This window comes from Octopus bimaculoides, chromosome 2 (genome assembly GCF_046866305.1).
Source record: "Octopus bimaculoides isolate indiv1 chromosome 2, ASM4686630v1, whole genome shotgun sequence".
Lineage (NCBI taxonomy): Eukaryota > Metazoa > Mollusca > Cephalopoda > Octopoda > Octopodidae > Octopus > Octopus bimaculoides.
Window position 1 is genome coordinate 152749194 of NC_142929.1, and position 15415 is coordinate 152764608.

General features: G+C 34.4%; 1 protein-coding gene across 10 annotated transcripts in view; it reads right to left on the reverse strand.

The window, feature by feature from the left end:
* Window positions 1-15415, reverse strand: part of LOC106874333 (coiled-coil domain-containing protein 171) — a 186359-nt gene that overhangs the window by 139028 nt on the left and 31916 nt on the right. For 9 of the 10 annotated variants that reach the window (XM_014922027.3, XM_014922026.3, XM_014922028.3 and 6 more), the window contains 2 exons: window positions 13879-14050; window positions 6385-6464 (listed from right to left, as the gene is read on the reverse strand). In XM_014922027.3, coding sequence (XP_014777513.1) covers window positions 6385-6464; window positions 13879-14050 — 252 coding nt within the window. The remainder of the gene's footprint in view (window positions 1-6384; window positions 6465-13878; window positions 14051-15415) is intronic. The other variant, XM_089347931.1, reaches the window with a different exon arrangement.

A 15415-nucleotide genomic window follows, 5' to 3' on the forward strand; every position in this document is an offset into this window, starting at 1 on the left:
GACCAGATGGGAGCCTGGTTCAGCCGCTGGCTCTCCAAACCTCAGTCAAATTGTTCAACCCATTCCAGCATGGAAAACAGACGTTAAGCGATGATGATGAAAAAAAGACATTAGCATTTCTTCATTTGCAAGGCCTCTTGAAAGTGAAAGTATTTACTTTGTGAAAACGAGGTGGCTTAAAGATCAATAAGTGAAAGTCAAAATGACACTGTAAAAAATGACAGACAGCTGGTTAGATGCAATGGAAGTGTCTGGTAGGACATTGTCATTACTGAAGTGAGATCCACCAAATATTTTAATTAAATTCTTATGTGAGCAAAGAATAGCTATTAACCTCTCAGGTGTACTGAAAGTTAATAGACGAGACAATGATTACATGAGATGCAGATACTTTTCCTGAAAGTGATGGTGTCCTTCATTACATTTGACTTAGTCCTGGTTGTTATGAGAATGTAAAGCTTAGTGAAGACTTGCATCATACAGATTGATACCTGTGGAGATTTATCAATAGAGTTTGTTGTAAGAAACTATCATTGCAAACACATTTTTTCCAAAGAAATTCTATCTCTTTTGCAAGTAATTGAGCTCCTGCATTATTGGGTGTATAACATGATGTGCATTAAAGTAATAGCTCATAAAACACTTCCATTTTTTCTCACAAAGGAAAAAACACTTTTATTTTTTGACCTGGAAAACACATACATTTGGCAAGATAAATACTTTCACTTTCATGTATCACTAGAAACGAAGAAGCACTAACTTTCCATATTTAAAAGGATGTTATTATAAATAGTGGAGTGAATTCAATTATTTCATTTGAGAGTTTTCCGAAGAGAAGAAATAAGAGAAATAATAAAATCTAATGCTTTCTCTCTCTCTCTCTCTCTCTCTCTAGATATATATATATATATATATATATATATATATATATATATATATATATATATATATATATATATATATATGTATTAATGCATGCATGTATGTATGTATATATATATTAATAAATGTTAACTTTTGTCCATGTATCCACATCTTTCTAGTTTATATATAAAACAAAACAAAAAAAGGAGTGCAATTTCTTTCAACTCAAGAGCAAACAAAAAGAAACCCCTAAAAAACGACGAATTCATATATACATACATCTATATTAATAAGTGTGAATTTCTGTGCTTGTGTTCATGTAGATTTCTGGCTTATAGACACATTCTCCCAGGGGAAGGGGTGGGGTGGTTCTACCCCCCTACAAATTGCAAATCAGGCTAGCCCTAGGAGCGTTTGCTACTTTAGCCCACCAGCCAGTGGTACAGCTTTGGCCCACCGTGTAACACTTTTAGTTTTATGATTAGCAAAATGTGAACCAAGAAGGAAAGGAATTTCAACCATGTTTCGTGGTCTGCTACCACAACAGCTCCTTTATAGGATCCAGTTAGCTCAAGACATCATCAGGAAGAACCACGTCCGGTTTCGGCCCCTACTCCTCTACCGTTTTGACGTGGCGGGGGCCCCCCCCTTTCAGAGGTGTCTTCAGCTCTGATGTTGGGTGCGTGTCTTCTTTCTTCTATTCCCTGGCCTCTTCGATGCAGCATCAACGAGTGTCAGCGTCCGACTGATTGTCATTTCAAATTCCCCTTTTTATACCTGCTTCTAGGCTCCAGCAGGCTGCCCCAGCAAGTTGTCATGTGACACTGTCTAAATTTCCCGCTGCTAGGCTCCAGCAAGTAGCCCCAGCAAGTTGTCACATGACACTGTCTAAACTTTAACTGACAATGGAGGGCGCGAAGCCACTTCAGTGTCAGCCTGTCTCACCTAGGCATGTTATGACTTTCAAGCCATATTTGGTCTTCCCGCTTCAGCCATATATAGAAGCTGGCTTTTTCGACCGCCTCTTGTATCCTCCTTATCAGTTTTCTCAGTTCCGAGCTTGAAAATGCAAATCTTCTCTTGAATAGCGCTGTCATTTTCCTTTCAATGAAGCCTCTAGCCCCCACTGCCAGATGGTAGTACTCGACAGTCCATCCCTGTTCTCTGCACTCTTCGATTAATTTCTCGTATCTCTTCTCCTTTCGTTTCTCTGCATTGTCGATGTTTTCTTCCCATGGTACTATCAGTTCTAACAAGATTCCTATTCTCCATTCTGTGTTCCATATGACTAAGTCTGGTCTTTTTGTTGTTTTTATAAGTGGAAAAATTGCTAGACTTCCCAAATCCGTGGCCAGCTCCCAGTATCCCTTCCATCTTTCATCTATCTCAAATATTTTATTTGGAGGCCTGATCTTAACAAAAATATAACAATAGATATGGATATTGGTTGGGGAATTACATTTAATGTATTTGTTTTTCAAGATTCTCGATATGAAATTGTGTGTTGAAACAAATATTGTTATATTTAGGGTTGGACATATTTTGCTACTTAAATGTATCCTTTTGTCACATCCTGTGATCTTTTCAACAACTCTTTATTCCATGTGTCTCCTCTTGTCCTACTTATTTAATTTTGTCTTTCAGAATGACAAAGTGGAATAAGCAGAACAAGAGAAGATACATGAGATAAAGAGCCATTGAAGTGGTCACAGGATCATCATCATCGTTTAACATCCACTTTCCATGCTAGCATGGGTTGGACGATTTGACTGAGGACTGGTGAACCAGATGGCTACACCAGGCTCTAATCTGACTTGGCAGAGTTTCTACATCTGGATGCCCTTCCTAATGCCAACCACTCCGAGAGTGTAGTGGGTGCTTTTACGTGCCACCGGCACGAAGGCCAGTCAGGAGATACTGGCAATGGCTACGCTCGAAATGGTGTATTTTACGTGCCACCTGCACAGGAGCCAGTCCAGCGGTACTGGCAACGAACTCGCTCGAATGTCTTTTGTGTGACAAAAGAGCTTTGACAAAGAAACTAAAATAATAATAAAAATAAATCTGAACTGAAGACCAAATATATATAGTATGCGTGTTTCATTGGCAAAATATGACCATCCCCAAGTATAACAATAATTATATTTAACCTATTCAGAAATTGAATGACAAGCAATGAGAGTAATATTTTTAGAACTCCTTTAACCTTTACATATGTTTTGGTATAAAAAAACAACACTCTTCTGGTTATTTTGGGATAAGACACTTCTGTGTAATAATCTTGTTGATCAAATCCCTTCCCTTCAGATGAAATCCATGGAATATGAAGTGATAGTCAGTTACCTCCAACTGAATCAATTTTTCAAGAAGAAAAATTTTTTTTTATATCATGTGTCAAATTATTTTACTTTCAAGCAGTTTTTAGAATTTAAATTAGAATTTGTGAATGGTAAAAATTATATTTACTTAAACTGAAACATTAGAAAAATGGTACTTATCAATATCAAGATAGAAAGGGGGCAAATTCAAATTGAATATGAAGAAAATCAATATACTGAAAGAAAAAAAAATCAAAAACTAAGATAACAAAAACCTTTAGATTCCAGTAAAAAGATAAGGAAGGTACCTGTGAAGTTTTAGACATAACAAATCACTCAAAATCAGTAATACTAAGGCTCCACTATTGTTCCTGTAGTTGGAGAATGAAGGGAGATGATCAAGAGTTGAGAGGATCTTTTAGTCTTCTTGAAGACATTCAACCTCTCTAGTGTTGGTGCTATAATAAAGCGCACCCAATACACTGTGAAGTGTCTGATGATAACTCCCTATTAAAACTGACTTGGACTAAAGCAATCTGTTCATCCAAAAAGCACATAAAAAAAAAAAAAAAAAAAAAAAAACGGAAAAAGATTAAAATGTTATGATTTATCACCTTCCTTCTTTATTGATATATATGTCTGTGTGTTTCTTTATTGATATATATGTCTGTGTGTTTCTTTATTGATATATATGTTTGTGAGTAAGGTGACATCATGATTTATTTACATTTCATGCATGACACAAAATTACTTTTCTGTGTTGATACAATAATATCATTTTTCAATTTTCAAGCTTTCAGTTACCAGAAAGGAAGTGAAACCTATACGAGGTAAAAGGAAGCTTAACACTACAGTGTACAGTTTTCACTAACATAGGAGACTTTGAATTTTAATGAGATAATGATTATATTTGTTTTCCATGATACCACGAATTAGATGAAAATAATATTATAAATGCATACATGTGTGTGTGTGTGTGTGTGTGCATGCACAACAGTAGATAAGAGAAAATCTGAGATAAATTTAAAGAAGTTGTTTGGCCTTTTATGAAACTTCCAACAGATAAAATTATATCTTGTTATTCTTGTTGAGCATAGAAAAATAAACGGAACTGTGCTGACATGTTTCGTGTTTGTTGGCTACTCAAAGAACATGTATCCCCTAATTCCACAGCCCAAGGAAGGAACTTATGCAGATAGAGATAAGATTAAATATCATTCATCATCATCATCATCGTTTAACGTCCGCTTTCCATGCTAGCATGGGTTGGACGATTTGACTGAGGACTGGTGAACCAGATGGCTGCACCAGGCTCCAATCTGATTTGCATAAGTGGGCTGGCTACACCCCTGGCAGAGGCCTTGGATTTAGGTCTCACTTGGCTTGCCGGGTCTTCTCACGCACAGCATATTGCCAAAGGTCTCGGTCAGAAGTTATTGCCTCGGTGAAGCCCAATGTTCAAAGGTCGTGCCTCACCACTTCATCTCAGGTCTTCCTGAGCCTACCTCTTCCACAGGTTCCCTCAACTGCTAGGGTGTGAGTAAATATTTCTGCTGGCAACTAAGGGCCTCTCACTCAGGATGAAAGGTAGACTGTACGATGCATGTGGGCGAACTGACATGCTACACGGCAGTGAAACATGGGCCATGACTGTTGAAGACATGTGCAGGCTTGCAAGAAATGAAGCTAGTATGATCTGCTGGATGTGTAATGTCAGTATGCATACACAGTAGAGTGTGAGCGCCCTGAGAGAAAAGTTGGACGTAAGAAGCATCAAATGTGGTGTGCAAGAGAGACGACTGCACTGGTATGGTCATGTGTTACACATGGATGAGAACAACTGCGTGAGGAAGTGCCACTGTGGAAGGAACCTAAGGAAGAGGTAGACCCAGGAAGATATGAGATGAAGTGGTGAAGCATGGCATGTCCAGCCCATTTAAGAGTACCCTTGATTCATTGGGCATTATGATATGCTTGAGAAGACCTGTTAAGTCAAGTAAAACCAAAATCGTAGTTGTGGCCAGTTCCCCCTGACTGGCTCCTGGTCCGGTGGCATGTAAAATGCATCAGCCGAACATGGCCAATGCCAGTACTGCCCTGACTGACTTCCATGTCGGTAGCATGCATCTGAATGTGATTGATGCCAGGGCCACCTGATTGGCTCCCGTGCCAGTGGAATGTAAAAGGCACCATCTGAACGTGGCTATGCCAGTACCCACTGATTGGCTCCTGTGCCAGTGGCACATAAAAAGCACCTGCTACACTCTCGGAGTGGTTGGCATTAGGAAGGGCATCCAACTGTAGAAACATTGCCAGATCAGATTGGAGACTGGTGCAGCCACTGGCTCTCCAGACCTCAGTCAAACCGTCCAACACATTGCAGCATGGAAAACGGACGTTAAACGATGATTTTGATGATGATGATGATGATGATGATGATGATGATGAACAGTTAGTATTAGAAAAACAAAGAAAAAATAGTTAAAAATAGAATTTTTTCGCCTTTCATAGTGGGCAGAAGAAGGATGCTTTGTATTTCATTTATTTTACTGTGTACAAAGAGAATAACAAAATGTATTCACATTTGTTTAAATTTCCGCAACACACACACACACTGATTTTTTAAAAATATTTATTTGAGTGCACGTAGCTTGGAAGTGACCTGGGTGTACTTCCTTAAGGATTTCTTGAGTCAGTCCTGCTTCATTTTTACTGGGCTTCAATGTGCTGAAATTTTCCAATTATAGATAATGGATTTTGAACTTAGGATGCACAGAGCTGAAAAAGATGTTACAAGGCATCTTATTTGATGCTATATCATTCTACCAATCCACCACCCTAGACTGGTACTTAATGTAATGATCTCAAAAAAAATAAATTGCAAAGTTGACCTGGTTGGGACTTGAACTCAGAGCACAAAGACCAAAAGGAATATTACAAGGTATTGTGTCTAACATGCCAATTGAATGCCATATGCACACACATAACATACATATAGAAATATACTTATATATACACACAAGCATACACACTCACAAATATGTAGGTACATAATTAAGAACAGAAAGAAAGAACAAAGAGAGAAAAAAGGAAATCAATAAGTCTCCAAGAAAGGAAGTAAACAAAGGAAGTAAACAAAGATAGAATTATGCAGATAGAGAAAGATCGACAAAAGTAGGGAAGTAATTTATAAAATGCTTACTTCATTGTTCATTTTTGCTGTCAATTCTAGCTTTTCTGTGATAAGGTTATTCCATTTCCTCCGGCTCTGTAAAGCATTCTCTGGGTTTGGTAAGAAGAAAATAGCAAAGAAAATAAAATGAAAAATTAAATGAAAATAGAGAGAGAAAGTGGAGAGGAGGAAGAGAATAAATATACATTTATTGTCATTGCTTTAACATTTACTTTTCTATGCTGGCATGGGTCAGATGAGTGTATGGCTGGAGCAGAATTACCTATAGCTGGACACCCTCCTCAATATGAAATATTAACTGTTATGAAATATGAGGATTGTACCTCAAAGCCAAACCCAACCTATTTCTAATCAAGGTAATAATCTCTCAGTCAATTCAACAATAATACAGCCCAGTCATGGTTATGTGGAGAACTAGAAACAAGTTGGCATTTTGTTTACAAAGAGTGCATGTGGAAACATATCAAGAAGCATGGCGTGCTTTCTGCTGGAGCAGCAAGGTCATTATTTACAACCACCAAACACATACACATACATATTTATGCAAATATTTATATATGCTTTGCCAATCTTCCCCTTCTGGTGCAGGAAGCCACTATATAATAATCTTTATATGCATCCATCTATGTATATATGTACAGATACAAATATATAAAGTCATAAATGACAGAGGAATATTTTGATGGAATTTTATTTAACAAGAAAATATAATACAAATTATTTACATGCTTTTAAGTTACAAAACATTTTGTTGTGATATTAGAATTTTCTTATTGTTCAATAAAATTTCATCAAACTATATCTCTGTCATTTACGACTTTATATACTCCTTATCGTTTTCTCTTGTATTGTATCATACTATATATTCTATATGTTTTGTAGAATGATACATTAAAGAGCTTTTTTTATGAGTTCTACCGGATTACTTGAATCCATATCCTGCGACTTACATTTATATATACACACATACACACACACACACATATAGATATATTTATGATATATATCATATATATATATATATATATATATATATATATATATATGGTGTTAGGAAGGGCATCCAGCTGTAGAAACTCTGCCAAATTAGATTGGAGCCTGGTGTTGCCATCCGGTTTCACCAGTCCTCAGTCAAATCGTCCAACCCATGCTAGCATGGAAAGCGGACGTTAAACGATGATGATGATGATATACACACACATATATATACATATATCTCCTGCTCTCTCTGCCTTTCTCTATACATTGGGCAACTGGGACGCCGCTTGGCTGACCGGTTCATGGAACACCTCCAAGACATCTGACTCGGCAATGTCACGCCGTTTCCACTCTAGCATAAAATTGATGGAGTACTGTAATGGTTGGATCCTTTGAAGACAGATAGACAGGTGCACACACACACACACACACACAGAGACAAATAGACACAGACAGACACAGACACACACACACATAGACAAGCATACAAGCAGACATATAGAGAAGCACACAAAGACAGACAGATACACACACACACACACACACACACAGAAATTATCAAACATACATACATTCAGACAGACAGACAGACAGACAGAAATGCAGACGTACACAAATAAACACAGAGAGAGCCAATCAGGTACATAGAGACATACAATCAAATTCACATACAGACACACAGTGAAACATACAAACACACAAAGAAATATACAGGCATGCCAACACATACGGATACAGAGTCAGATATTGATACACTCACATACTAACAGATAGATAGAATTGATGGTATTTTTAGGTATGATGGGTAATTACTGAAACTACTACTACCACTACTACTACCACTACTACTATCACTACATTTAGTTGGAAGGAACTAAATAAAAATACTGATTGAACATAGAACATAAACAATTAAACAGTCAAGTTTATTATGTGGTTTTGAGAAGTTTGATTAGTAAATAACTGTAATCAAGTTTTTTTTCTGATTTTTTGATTGATAACATAATTGAGATGGCAGATACCAGATTTCATATGAAAGAATCTAGAATAATCATAGCAAAATGACATTGCATGAAGTAATTGTAGAGAAAAACAAAATTGAACATGTGAATTGTAAAAACAGAGTGGAGGAAAGGGTTGTGGTGGAATATTGAAGATGCAGATCCTTCGATAGTCAAGAGAGTGTTTTTGCAACACAACACAGCAATATTCAATGTAAATGGGTCAACAATGCAAGATGCCAGACCTAAATGTCAAATAACTGTTGAAAATACCTGGTTGCAGAAAAACAAAGATGCAAATAACAGTGATGATGATGATGACGATGATGATTTTCTTTATTAACTATTTTTCTGACATTTATTTAATGTTTATTCATGTCTTCTAATAATAATGATTAACCTGCCCTTTTCTATTCCTCTTATAATGATAGTAATTTTGTTTGACACCTCTTCCTTGCAATTCCAAGTTTACTCATCCATTTATATTCATTTTCTGATATCTCTAAATCTGTCTTTCTTTTTCTTTCTTGTCACTGTAAGTTGACTATCTTACATGTTTTATACTACCTAATCACTCTAAGTTTTCTTTCTTACATATATTGTCTGTCATGTTACCTTATACTGTCATGGTTGTATAACATATACAGTCATATCATATACTGTTCTGCTTGCCTGACATAGTGTATACTGTCTTGCCACTGATTTATTTTTCATATTTTATACTATCTGATTACTGTAGGTTATTCTATTTCCCTGAACTTCACTTTATAAGTTGTATGTTTTAACTATACTAATCTATCACTGTAAGGTGTCTTTCTTATATATCCTATATTGTCTTATCATTGAAAACTGCCTGTCTTACATATTACAAACTGTTTTGTTAATATAAGTCGTTTTTCTTAACTTATATTGTAATGCTATTGTAGATTATTCTGATTTGTGACTGTATGTAGTCTATGTTACATATTTGGAATTGTCTTATCACTGTAGATGTTTGTCTTATACTATATTGTCATTGTTTTTCTGACACACCTTATACTGTCTTGGCACAATAGGTTGTCTTTCTTATTTATACTGTCTTATCATTGTAGGTTGTCATTCTTACATCTACTATACTGTCATTATCTTTCTTACATTCAGATACCGTCTTGTCACTGTAGATTGCCTGTCTTTAATGTCACTGTAAGTTGTCTTACATAACTTATATCATCTTGTCACCATTGACTGACATTGATACATATACTGTCATGTTACTATGAGTTGTTTTTCTTACACACCTTATAATGTTTTGCTACTGTTAGTTGTCTTACATATATTACATTATCACTATTATTTGTCTTCTTAAAATATCTTATATTCCTTATCACTCCAAGTTGTTTTTCTTATATATATTATCTTATAATTGGAAGTTGCCTTACATAACTTATACTGTCTTATCATTCTGTGTTGTCTGACATATTGTATATGTAAGAAACTATAGGTTTTCTTACATATCCCCTGATTCTATACTGTCTTAGATATCTTATACTGTCTTCTCATTGTAAACTGTTTGTCTTTCATAATTTATACTGTCTTGTAAAAGGCAAGCTGTCTTTCTTATAGATATTATATTTAGTGATATATGTCATGTTCATTTACATTCTGAATTCAAATTCTGTCAAAGATATCTCCAAATATTTTATCAGTACAAGTCACATTTGACATTATGGTGTGTGTTTATAAAGAATTTTATATTATTTGTCTATTTAGCATTTTTTATTATACATTGTCATTATGTATTTTGTTGCTGATATGATCATAAAAAGAGAGGACTGCTCTCATCCAAGTTCATCTTCTATAATTACCCTCTCCTCTTCTTTACAGGTCATGTAGCTCCGAACAAATGGAGGTAAGATACAGAAGTGAGAACTTTTTGTTTTGCAGCATATAAGGCAACTTCACTAATGCTGGTGCCATAATAAAATACACCCAGTATATTCTATAAAGTGGTAGGTAAATAAGCGGTGACAATGTAGATTTGAGCAGTCCCTTTACTCGTCTTGTTGAGAACACGATAAACTATCTAATGCTGGGGTCACAACAAATTACACAATAAACAGTATGCTCTGTAAAATGGTTAGCTTCAAGAAAAGTAACCAGTCATAGAAACCATGCTAAAATAAAATGAACGAGCAGAATATTCTCCCCAGGCCCGGCTAGGAGAAGAGTAATTCAAAGTAAGAAATGGTTTGGACTGTAATGACCTGTTCAATCAATGCTTGCATGGAAAGTGGATGCGAAATGATGATAATTCCATGTTGTATTGTTTTTCCTTCTTTTATTCCATAATTCAATATCATCATGGTAATGTCTATTTTTCCATGCTTGCATGGGTCAGCTGATTCTGCAAAAACCCCATCACTTGATAATTTGCTTTTGTAATGTCCTCTCATTTGTAGGACTTGTGGCAAGTAAAAATATTATTGTTATTATTATTATTATCATTTTGAACAATGAGATATTTTAGAAAAATTCTTCTTCTTCTTCTTCCCCCCCATCTTCCTCTTCTTTTTCCTCCTCCTCCTCCTTTTCTTCTTCTTCTCCACCTCCTCCTCCTCCTCTTCTTCTCCACCTCCTCCTCCTCTTCTTCTTCTTCCTCCTCTTCTTCTTCTTCCTCCTCTTCTTCTTCTTCTTCTTCTTCTTCTTCTTCTTCTTCTTCTTCTTCTTATTATTATTATTATTAACAACAACAACAATAATGATGATAATAGTTTCAGCATCTATTTCTTCACACTAGCATGAAATGCTTTATAGGTTGACTAGCTGGCTAGCTGGCTGATTGGCAAATTGCATTAGGCAAGAGCAAATATGAAATCCATAAATGTCTGATATATTTTTACAGATTTGATTTATGTAGCGAGTGATGTTAATATAATAATTATGTTGTAAATATGAATAACAGAGCATTATAGTGAAGCAGACTGCTCTCTCTCTCTGCACACAAGCAGAAAGGATTGAGCACATTCAGAGATTCTGAACAGAGTACTAGAAAGAGCAGAGAGGGTAAGACCCTATTCAAGTTGACAGAATATAGATTGAAAAATAATTGCAGTGATAATGATGATGATAAAACTATTACTGCAACTACATGGAGATGTTCGTGATGATAACACTACTACTACAACCACATGATTATGTTCTTGATGATGCTAGTATGATTACAGCTACATGGTAATGATGATGATAATAGTATAGCCAAATGGTAATAATAATATTTTAGGATTTGCAGAGGAAGCAGGAAAAAAAATAATGAAAAAAAAAAAAATACCCAAGTGATTGATATGCATTTAAAAAGTTAGCTCATTGATTAGTGAACTGGTAATGACTAACCTGCCAACATTCTGTGTCCTTTTGTCTCTTCTATTGCTACTAAAATAGTTTTTGTTCACTGATAAACTAGAAAACTTTACCAGCAATGTCCAAGTCCCTCCTTATTCACCTAACTCCTCTCTTCATCCCTACTGTATTTTATTTCTCAAACCCAACTCTAAGCACAATATTCTCCATTTCTTTCTTCAGATAACTAAAACTCTTTGGTGCATCCTCTTAGTTCCTATTTTCCTTAGAGTAATCAACCCTCAGAAGTTCAAAATTAAACATTAAGTGCATCAACCTTATTTTGAAGAGACAGTGGGCAGTCATCATCATCATCATCATCATCATTCACTGTCCCCACTTTCCATGCTGGCATGGGTTGGACAGTTTGACCGAGGGCTGGCAAGCCAGAAGGCTCCAATCTGATCTGGTAAAGTTTCTACAGCTGGATGCCCTTCCTAACACCAACAAGTGTCCCTAATTATTAAATTATGTTACTTGACATGGAAATACAGGCTTATTTAAGAGATTAAATAGGACAAGGTTGTCCTATCAGGTAAAAGTAAATCCAAATAGCATAAAACAGTATTTCTACAGGATTATTTAGGTGAGATTACTTACTTGTCCATCATAAACAAAACAATTATAATTCTTACTTTCTTATTGCTTAACTTCAGGACAGTCCTGATTCAGCAAACCTATGATGAGAAGCAACTCAAACATAACAGTGATGTTTTTCTTTATTCACCTCTGTATTATGTAATGTGCCCTCCATTACTGTTGTTCTTGAGCTTAAGATCAGTCCTTGTCCACCAGATCAATGATATTCTATTTATGACCATCCTGCCTTTATATTCAAGTAATGTATCAAGGACTATATTATCTAATGAGTCTTTTCTTCTTATTGTTTAGTCCAAGGTCAGCTCTAATCCAGTAGAATTAATAATAAAAGATGTTCCTACTGGGAATATTTTTATTTTATTCAGACATAATGTATCTATGACTACACTATGAAATATGACTTTCTAATTTTAAACAGTAGGCAGGGTGTCATTTGAAAGAAATTTGGCAGCTATTTCTAACAGATTAAGCTAGCTGTAACTTCACAGAGGCTGCTTTGTTGTTTATGTTGATGCTGAAGTAAAAGATATTAACAACTGTAGTTGATTCTCTGATGGGATGTAAAATAAGTTCAATTGTAATTGGCTGCTGAAGTTTCATCTATAACAATTACAAACACAGTTTAGGTTTCTGAGAAGTAGTTGAAATGCTGTCTAAACCAGCTAATTTATTGAAATATAGAAGAACATGTTTAGATGATTTTTTTTTCATTTTTTTACTTAATATATTCTTGAGTCTGGAAGCTGTTATAGTGTTGTAGGCAGTTTTATACAATTTTCATGATGACTTAGTTTTTGTTTTCATTAGATACATACATTGTTTTTCTGCTATGTATACAAACATCCTAAGCCACATTTAAACAAAGATTACCTGATTAATTAGAAACTCATTTACCAACAAATTAAAACTTCTAACCCACAGATGTATTGTCTGTTCTCTGCCTATTCTATCGCAACAGCTCCAGCTTCATTGAATTAGCTGCTTACATACCACTTTCATTCAGATCTACAAGCCTCTCCACCCCATGTTAAATGTCAAATCCTGCATTAATCACTTCCAATAATCAGATTTTCAACCTTCTGAAATTTCCATCTTCGTATGTTCAAACGGAACATCAACCAAATCAATTGCACCAGCCTGAGAATGTTACTGAGGGGTATTGGAATGCCCCTTCCTCCTCCTAAACCATTAAGCAAAAAGTTATACCCATTTTCTTATAATTGGATAGTTTAAATTCTTATAATTGCATGGTTTGAAATTTGCTATTTTGACGAAATGTTAGAGTAATCAGTTGAGGTTGTGAATCTTCAAAAGTCTAGATAACCATTAAATCCATATTGCTGAATTTCTCAACAACATAAACCGTTGTAAGCAAATGAATGTGCCTAACTAATGAATTCCATATAATTACGTGAATGATAGTTGGAGCCTATAACCTTGTGGTGTACAGTACAACATCATCAGTATGCCTGAAAGCATACTTGAAGAGATATATTTATCATAAGAATAGTTTTTGTGTAAAATACAAAATACTCTGATATAACTTTACCCCTTTCAGATGCTAAGTCAAGTTGGAGTTCTTTCACTTGTATTTGATATTTATTCCAGTCAAGGAAAACTTCACTGTTACTCTCTCCTAGGAATGAGTCCGATAAATCTGCCATATCTGGGAATGTTTTATTGAGTGGGAATGTTTTCTCTATTGGTGCTGGGATATAATTCTGAAATAAAAGCAAACATTTTAAAGAGAAAACAAAACTTATAAATTTCATGTTATTTGGTACAATAGTTAGTACAGAGGTGTTGTAGCTCATAAATATTTTATGTGAAATAACCAGAACCATATTTTTTTTTACTTTATGAAAGAATGAATGTATAAATTTATTAGTATACTTGTACCATCAAAAATGATGTTATTTTAAAAGAAATAAGCTAAAACTGGTATTTAATACATGAATTAACATAACATATATTCCATATATTTGATATAAACTTGTTACGACATCATATATTGCTAGGCTGGGTTATGATTAAATTTCATTTACCAAAAGTAGCATATTCTGTCAATAAGCAATGTAGTTTGCATTCTATACAAATAATATGAATATATCATTATGCCCTATACATAAAGCTGTTGCAGTGAAACACACACTGCGATATATACAAATTTTATTTAATATATGCTCAATGCATATATTTCCTAAGGTGATACAAATAAATTCTTGTATAAAATATATTACAAGTTTCATGTATTAAGCATGCATGCATCCATAAATATAGATATATTTCAAATATTGTATATATATATATATATATATATATATATACATTGTACAGTACATCGTACATATCTTAGGCATTTCTGCTTAATTAAGCATATTTTTTGTTACATTTTTTGAGAAGAATCTCTTTCCAATCAGATTTACTTGATCATTTCTTCTATGTAAAACCACAGATTTTTCTTACTTTTAGTGCGTGTGCATGCACACACACACAAGTATATAACAGACGATAAAAATAATAAACAACTTAGTGTATTTTCCTCCCTATGGGAATTGAACTTGTGAACTTCTTAGTCTCTTAGTTCTACTATTGAACTATGTGATAAACATTTATGTAAAAATAATATACAACAAAGCTTATTACAGAAAAAGATACATGAATGCCAATTGTTGTTATTCTGCTAGTATGTATTATTATTTAAAACAGATTCTTTGGAGCATTTATAATAGAATTCATGCTGCATAATTTGTGTGAGACATTAGAGCTGTATTCACACACATATACACATGTATGTGTGTACATTATTTATATATATATAAAGAGAATCTAGTATTTGTTTAATAAATCAGAATCAAGATTGTTGCTATATGATTTAAAAAGGAAAAGAAAAGAAAGCAAACTACAGAAACAAAAAGTATAAGATTTTATAAAAAATATCTGCATTTCATATGATAAGAAACAATGCATATACTGTACAAATATTTAAAATATAACATTCATTTCTGCATGTAATAAGTTTCTGATCATCTATTCATGATTACTAAACTTATCCATCCAGATTTTCATTCAAAAATTATATATAT